Source organism: Octopus bimaculoides, chromosome 4 (assembly GCF_001194135.2).
Source record: "Octopus bimaculoides isolate UCB-OBI-ISO-001 chromosome 4, ASM119413v2, whole genome shotgun sequence".
NCBI lineage: Eukaryota > Metazoa > Mollusca > Cephalopoda > Octopoda > Octopodidae > Octopus > Octopus bimaculoides.
In genome coordinates, this window is record NC_068984.1 from 118439244 (window position 1) to 118446812 (window position 7569).

General features: G+C 36.2%; 1 protein-coding gene across 3 annotated transcripts in view; it reads right to left on the reverse strand.

Annotated features, from left to right (window-relative positions):
* Window positions 1-1221: 1221 nt before the first annotated feature.
* LOC106868833 (anaphase-promoting complex subunit 10) overlaps window positions 1222-7569 on the reverse strand; it is a 30589-nt gene continuing 24241 nt past the window's right edge. For all 3 annotated transcript variants that reach the window (XM_014914259.2, XM_014914260.2, XM_052967387.1), the window contains exons 3-4: window positions 3459-3621; window positions 1222-1617 (exon numbers count right to left, since the gene is read on the reverse strand). In XM_014914259.2, the coding sequence (XP_014769745.1) occupies window positions 1338-1617; window positions 3459-3621 (443 nt within the window). In that variant the 3' untranslated portion in view covers window positions 1222-1337. The remainder of the gene's footprint in view (window positions 1618-3458; window positions 3622-7569) is intronic.

The window sequence follows — 7569 nt, forward strand, 5'->3', positions numbered from 1 at the left end:
TTGCCCGGCCTGCTAACAATTCTGCCATTATTATCAAAGTTATTCCCCTTGACATATCACTGATTATTAATAATTACCTCCCTTACATGAGTTGTGAAAGAAGGAAGCAGCGGGTAGTTGATTTTATTTTTATCTTTTACTAGCTTTAGTCATTAAACTGCGACCATGCTGGGGCACCGCCTTCGAAATTTATCAGAGAAAGCTTAACATCACGAGATCTCTTCAGTACGGTTTTGTCAAGGACAATTTCTCTACTGCTAAAAGCATCCACTACACACAGTTATGTGGTTGGTGATAGGAAGGGTATCAACCCAAAGAAACCCAACTAAAAATAAAACATACCTGTTCTAAGAGTGTAGTGGATCACAGTAAGAATATGACGACCTATCCAACCCATTCATGTGGAAGTGGAATTTGAATGAATAGTCTGTAAACCTCATGTGGTATTAGGGAAAATATATGCTTCGCATACAGTGCATACATTCTAATGAGAACCTTTACATGGCTGCTAAGATCAGCAGCCAAACCTCTCTCAAACAACACCTTCCCATCCTAAAAGAAAAATGAAAGGGAATCACATATTGATTAATGCAATCCAAAAAGTCAAGGTGGTCATGGCCACAATGTATTTGATTACATAAGTTTGCTTGGTCAGGGTTAACTGAAGTCTAAACAATGGTAAATAGCATACCATTTTATGTAAATGCCAAATAGCATACCATTTTATGTAAATGCAAATTGAATTATCCGAAGGAATTTCCAAAATTAATCAAATTAAAGCATGGCTGTATGGAGCTCACTTTGCAACCACAAGGTTTTGGGTTCAGTCCCACGTAACAGCAACTTGGACAATTGTCTTCTACAACAGCCCTGGGACAACCAAAGCCGTGTGAGTGAATTTCAGCAGAGAGAGAGAGAGAGATAAAGAGAGAAAGAGAGCGTGTGTATGTGTGTGTGTGTGTGCATGTGCATGTGTGCACATGTGTGCGTGCATGTGTGTGTGTGTCTTTGTGTTCGTATTGCACTACCACTTGACAGCCAGTGTTGGTTTGTTTATAAACCCAAAGCAGTTCAGCAAAAGAAACCTATGAATTAAGTACCAGACTTTAAAAAATCCTAAGTACTGGGGTCAATTCATTCAATGAAACCTTTCAAGGCAGTCCAATGGCTGAAACAAATAAAAGATAAACGATGATATAAAGAAAAGAAGACAAATGAAGATTATTATATAAAAAAACAAAATTTAATTATGAAATGTGTAAGTTCATTTTTATCTACATTTTTCTTTTTAATTTTCTTATTTTATTTTCAAAATACTCAATCTACTTTTATGTCCATTATTTAAAATAAGCATACTGCATCATTTCAGAACTTGTGAATTTTGGTGCAGGATGAATTGAAGTGTCCATAACTGGAGATCTGACCTTGATGCGACGTATGTGAGTATCCCGGCCATTCTGATGATTGGAAAGAACTGCAAGTTGAATCATAAAAGTTCGTATATGTTTGTCATTTGAATCTTTGAGAGGAATCCTAACCCAACCAACTGGTTCGATTAGTTCCACTTGCTCAAGTTCGACTAAATCGTGGAAATTATTTCCTGCACGAATTGAGATTCTGAAAAAAATTAATGAATTATTTGAATTATTATGGAAGACTTTTAAGGAAAAATTAATTTATTTCCAATCATCAACCTACTAAGACCTGAGCCCCTGCGCCTAATTTTACCCTCCACCTGGGCTCCTGGGCAAAAAAATAAATAATTGTATACACAGCTCGAGAGTAATGATTACAGGCAAACTATTCAACAGAATCACAAAAACATTCAAGAGAATAATAATAATAGGCCTATCTCTCAACTACCATATTTGTTCACCCAAATCACTACTTTCCTCATCACGTCCACCAGTTTGATTGTTTAAATCACTCTCGTTGTCTGTGTAAGGATAAACCCTTCATCCAAAGAATAAATATCAATAATTTCTTCCTTAACCCTTTAGCATTTAAACTGGCCATATCCAGCCAAAATATTCTACCGGTTTTATGTTCAAAATAGCCAGATCCAGTCTCTTACACTTACACTACAATGTCATTCTAAAAATAAACAATCATGCCATTGAAATCTTGAAGCTAAAAGACAGTGTATGATTAATTCAAAACAATGTGAATAAATAAGGATTACACTTGACAGAGTAATCTGACAGAGTAATGCTAAAGGATTAAAGAGCCTAGGCCTTGCTTATTTATCAAACAAAGTACTGGGATCATCATATGCCCAATTCATAGTAAAAACATCCATTTTTTTTTTTTATCATTAAAAACAAAAGTAGACAACAGCTATGAGGGACGCCATTAATAATGAGTCATAATTACACTTGACTACAAAGCTGCAACATAACCAGTTGTCTATTTTTTTTGTATTTTATCTTCTTTTTCTATGAGTTGTTCATTATCATTTTAACTGGTATCTGGTAGAGATTACATTTATGTTATTCCTGCTACAACAAGAACATGGAACGATAAGGTTAACATTATTTTTCCTAGGTATATCTATAGAGGAATACCATGAATTATGGTTCAAATTACATGTCACATAATTTAACTTAGTAAGAGCTTCAATTTGTTTCAAAATAAAGTACTTGTCACAAAGATTTTACTGTTGTTGACCTGTAACATCATCCAACAGTTGGGGAGTTGTCTACATCAACAGCTGGATGATTGTTAACACCATCACTTGGAGAGTAGATTACACCAACATTTGGAGAGTGATTGCCACTGATGCTAACATAACACCATCACATCATCCAACAAATGGCGAGTTACCTACAGCAACAGTTGGATGTTTGTGTACACCAAAACCGGGAGAGTTGATTACACCAACAATTGGAGACTTGGTGTTATACTACTAACATAACACTGAGAAATTTGAATATGTTAAGGAAACCTGTATAACTAGACATTTCCCAGACTGTTTCTCTTCCAAGGATGGGCTTCCTATCACCCCTTCCTTTCTCATTCATAAACAAAAGAGTATTATAAAAGTAGATTATTTCGGTAACCATGGGAGCTATGAAAAAATACAAAGCCAGCATCACCACTAGATCATTCTACACATCTGTGTAATTTTTCGTGCAATTCCATCCATGAATCCCAAGACAAGAAAGAATCGCCCATGTCAAATTTATATTTATAGATTTCACTAATTATTAATTACTCCTAACACTTTAGCATTTAAACCAACCAAATACTCTGTTTTATGTTCAAACTGGCCAGATCTTACCTTGTACACCAACCCAACAATGCCATTCTAAAATCAAACAACCACATCATTTAAATCTCAAAGTTATGAAATAATGCGTGATTAACTCAAAACAATGTGAATGAATAAGCTTTACATTTGACAAAATAATCTGAATGCTGAATGGTTAGAACAAATAAATCTTTTAGGTTTGTTGTACCTGTTGGGTGTGTAACTCTCATCTGCTTTGTAATTTGTATAAAGACATATATCTTGAATAATTGTTTTTCGTCGGAATTGTACATTCACCAAGTGAGGTTGTGGACCGTCTGATTGCCAATATGTGTCAAAATCTTCATCTCGTAACTGTTCAACACCAAATCCTGTTTTAAAAAAGGAATGCAATATCATGTAAATCCAACTAATACTATTTATAAAGAAAGACTTATGTATCTTGAAAGAGAGAGATAGAAGTGGGTGTCCAAGTGTATTTAAAGGTTTATTTAATGAAAGATCTATCATTTTTAGTTATCATCATCATCGTCGTCGTTTAACGTCCGCTTTCCATGCTAGCATGGGTTGGACGATTTGACTGAGTATTAGTGAACCAGATGGCTGCACCAGGCTCCAATCTGATCTGGCAGAGTTTCTACAGCTGGATGCCCTTCCTAACGCCAACCACTCCGAGAGTGTAGTGGGTGCTTTTACGTGCCACCAGCAATTATATCTATAATAGTAAAAGCGAAATTCTGTCTGTTCATCCATCCAGCCATCCAGGACCCCTGCATCTCAGTCTACATTTGCTCTACATAGACATATTATACCTATTTGGAATCAGGATGATCCCAGGATTGAAAATCTGCCCTACATTTGGTTCTCGAATATTCAGCATTGGGATCAGGTTTGGTTGAGGATTTGTTGGCATATGTTAACATTTGAAAATTCAGATTTTAAAAGAACACCATAAATTTGTGAATTCACAAGTCCTTCATTCAAACTGAATTTCAAGTAACTTAGACAAACCTTATTCAGGGACCTTTTGAGCAGGATGGGCTACTCGACCTGAAGAAAATTCTAACTGGGCCCCACCTGCGAGGTCATGCACTGTTTATTTTGATGAGATCACTGCATCGCGCACATATAGTTGTGATGCATGTGCCTGCTGTACCCTTATCAGACGAGTAGTCATGATGGGTATAATGGGCTTCGTATATTTTACCCCAGTGTCAATTTGATGGCATGCACTGCTCTCTCACTCAATAATAATAATAATAATAATAATAATAATTTCAAATTTTGGCCAGCAACTTTGAGAGTGGAGGTGGAGGTACAGCCAGTACAAACAGGTGTTTGCAAATTAAAGTTTTTTATCTTTTACTTTGTTTTAGTCATTAGATTGTGGCCATACTGGGGCACTGCCTTGAAGAATTTTTGGTCAAATGTATCAACCCCAGTACTTATTTTTAAAAGTATTCTATTGCCGAACTACTAAGTCATGGGGACATAAACACACCAGCACCAGTTGTCAACCGGAGGTGTGGGGACAAACACAGACATGAAGACACACACACATAGATATATATACATACATACATACATACATATATATACAGGGTGCAATGGGTAAATTGTCACCAATTTATATTTTTAATTTCACGCATGGGCATTGTTTGTTTTTGATTCTGTCAACTACATTGTATAGTAGGGTCAGTTGGGCACCATCTATGAGAAAAACAGCACCATGAAGCAATTCCCTCTGCCAGAAATTTGGAAAGGACCTGCTGTACTGCTTGGCATTCATACCAGAACTGAAAGAAGCCCGTTGTATATATATATATATATATATATATACACCAGTGTTGGTGTATTTATGTCCCATAATTTAGCAGTTCAGCAAAAGAGACTGATAGAATAAGTACCAGGCTTAAAAATTAAGTACTGGGGTCAATTCATTAGACTAAAAACCTTTCAAGGCAGTGCTCCAGTATGGCTGCAGTCAAATGACTAGAACAAGTAATATATATATTATACACACACACACAGACTATCATCATTTTCAACTTGTGTTTTCCCCATTAATTTCCAAATAAGATATAAGGTTTCAAGCTTATGAGGTAGCAATGGTTGAGATCATGTCATTTTATAATTTCTTCAAAAGCAATGCCAAAAAAAACAAAAAAAAAGCATTAGAAGGGAAAATTGGCTTTTTGTTGTCTCCTTTACTGGTAATTTATCTCTCGTTCTGTAAAACTCATTACAGAGTTCTAGCATTATATCCGTTATATTAAAACACCATTCCCCAGTGTCAGTAGGAGTTGTGAAATAAGGAATGGGAAAAAAAAAAAATAGAAGCTTCTGGAAAACTTGAACTGTTAGTTGGTCTTGATTTCAAACAGAATCTAATCTGCTTCCACATTTGCCACAAACGCTCATGAAAAAACCTTAAATATTCCTGTAATTTTTTTTTTTTTTTTTTCCATTCATCATTATCATCGTCATCATTTTAATGTCGGTTTTCCATGCTAGCATAGGTTGGACTGTTTGACATGAGCTGGAAAGCCAGAGGACTGCACCAAGCTCTATTGTCTGCTTTACCATGGTTTCTACGGCTGGATGCTCTTCCCAGTGACATCCATTTTGAGGTCTAGTATAACTCTCAATTTCAAGGTTTGGTGCCAGCTCCTCCAGTATCTTCCACATATATATATCACTGCGTACCTCTTCTGTCTTAGCTCCAAGGAATAGAGACACAGCTCTTTCGGTCTCTCCCAGTAGCTCAGCTATTCCATTGATGCACTCTTCCTCGTGTAGTATCTCTGAACTGCCTCAAGTTCTGCTATTAATCCTACAGTGTAGGGTGACCATAGTTGAAGGCAGTAGTCCAAACGGCTGAAGACAAATGTCCTCCATAGGACTAGCATAGTTTCCTGGTCCCTTGTTCTGTAGGTTCACAGAATCCATATATATATATATATATATATACACACACATACATACATACATATATATACATATACATACATGCATATATATATACATATACATACATACATATATATACACAGACAAATACATACATACATATATACATAGAGATGTGTGCATGTGTGAAAGACCAGTGAACATGTGATAGCTCGTTCATGATTGCATCTCAGCTGGCATTATAGAAACAGATTTTGCTGCAACTCTTTTCAATCACAATTATTCTACAGCTGAATGAACTGGAGCAACATGAAATAAAGTGTCTTGCTCAAGAACACAACATGCAGCCCAGTCCCGGATTCGAACTCACAACCTCATGATCATAAGCTCGACGCCCTAACCACTGAGCCATGCGCCTTCACAGTGAATAAAATATTACAAAATTCCGGTTTTTTTGGAGGGTACCCCCTCATATATCTATATTTATATATATAGATATAAATGCATGTATGATATGTATCACATGTGTGAGTGTTAGTATATGTGTTTGATTCTGTCTCCATGACTCATCATGTACTAATTGTAAACAAACATAGCTGTATTATAAGCAGTACTGTTTGTTTATAACCTCCTATGAAAATATGCCCAAACTAGGGGTGGTAAAAACATTACATTTGTTGGAAACAGGGAAGGGTTGGCAACAACAAGAGCATACTGGTATAGCAAATGTGCCTCGACAAATCTCATCTGAGTGGAGTAAAGTAAACATTAAAATGATGATAATTATGATGACAGTGTCTGGAATGGTGCAGCTTCTAAAACAATGGCTACCTAAAACTTTCCAATTTTTGTCCCTTCTACTACTACTACTACTACTACTACTACTACTACTACTACTACTACTACTACTACAGTAGTTTTGGCTCCTTGAAGATGATTAATCTCATGCGTTGTCTCCCTAGGCCCAGCTAATTCATGCCTCTCCACTCATCTCATCATTACTAGCCACTCCCAGAACCTGCACTAATCACTTTTCCCAGAACCCAATCCTTCCTCACCAGGTGTCCATCCTTCCAGTATTCACTCCCTGCCTGTGTTTAAATTGCAGTTGTGCAAAAACATCAACAACCACAGTAACCTAACCAGTTTTAGAAGACCTATGTAGGGTATTGCCTACCACCCTTTTCTCTAGATCAAGCCATTACAAAAAAAATGAAATTTTTTAAAAAGTACTTTATTTTATGTTACCCCAGTTCACCAAGATATGCGAAATAGGTAACAGACTAGTTGGGAATGTTACTGGCAACAAACCATCATCAGAAATGGGATAAAAACTTATTTTTCATGTTTCATTCCATGAAACCAGACCTTAAGCACAATCTCTTAAAATAGATTTTTTTTTTTTTTTC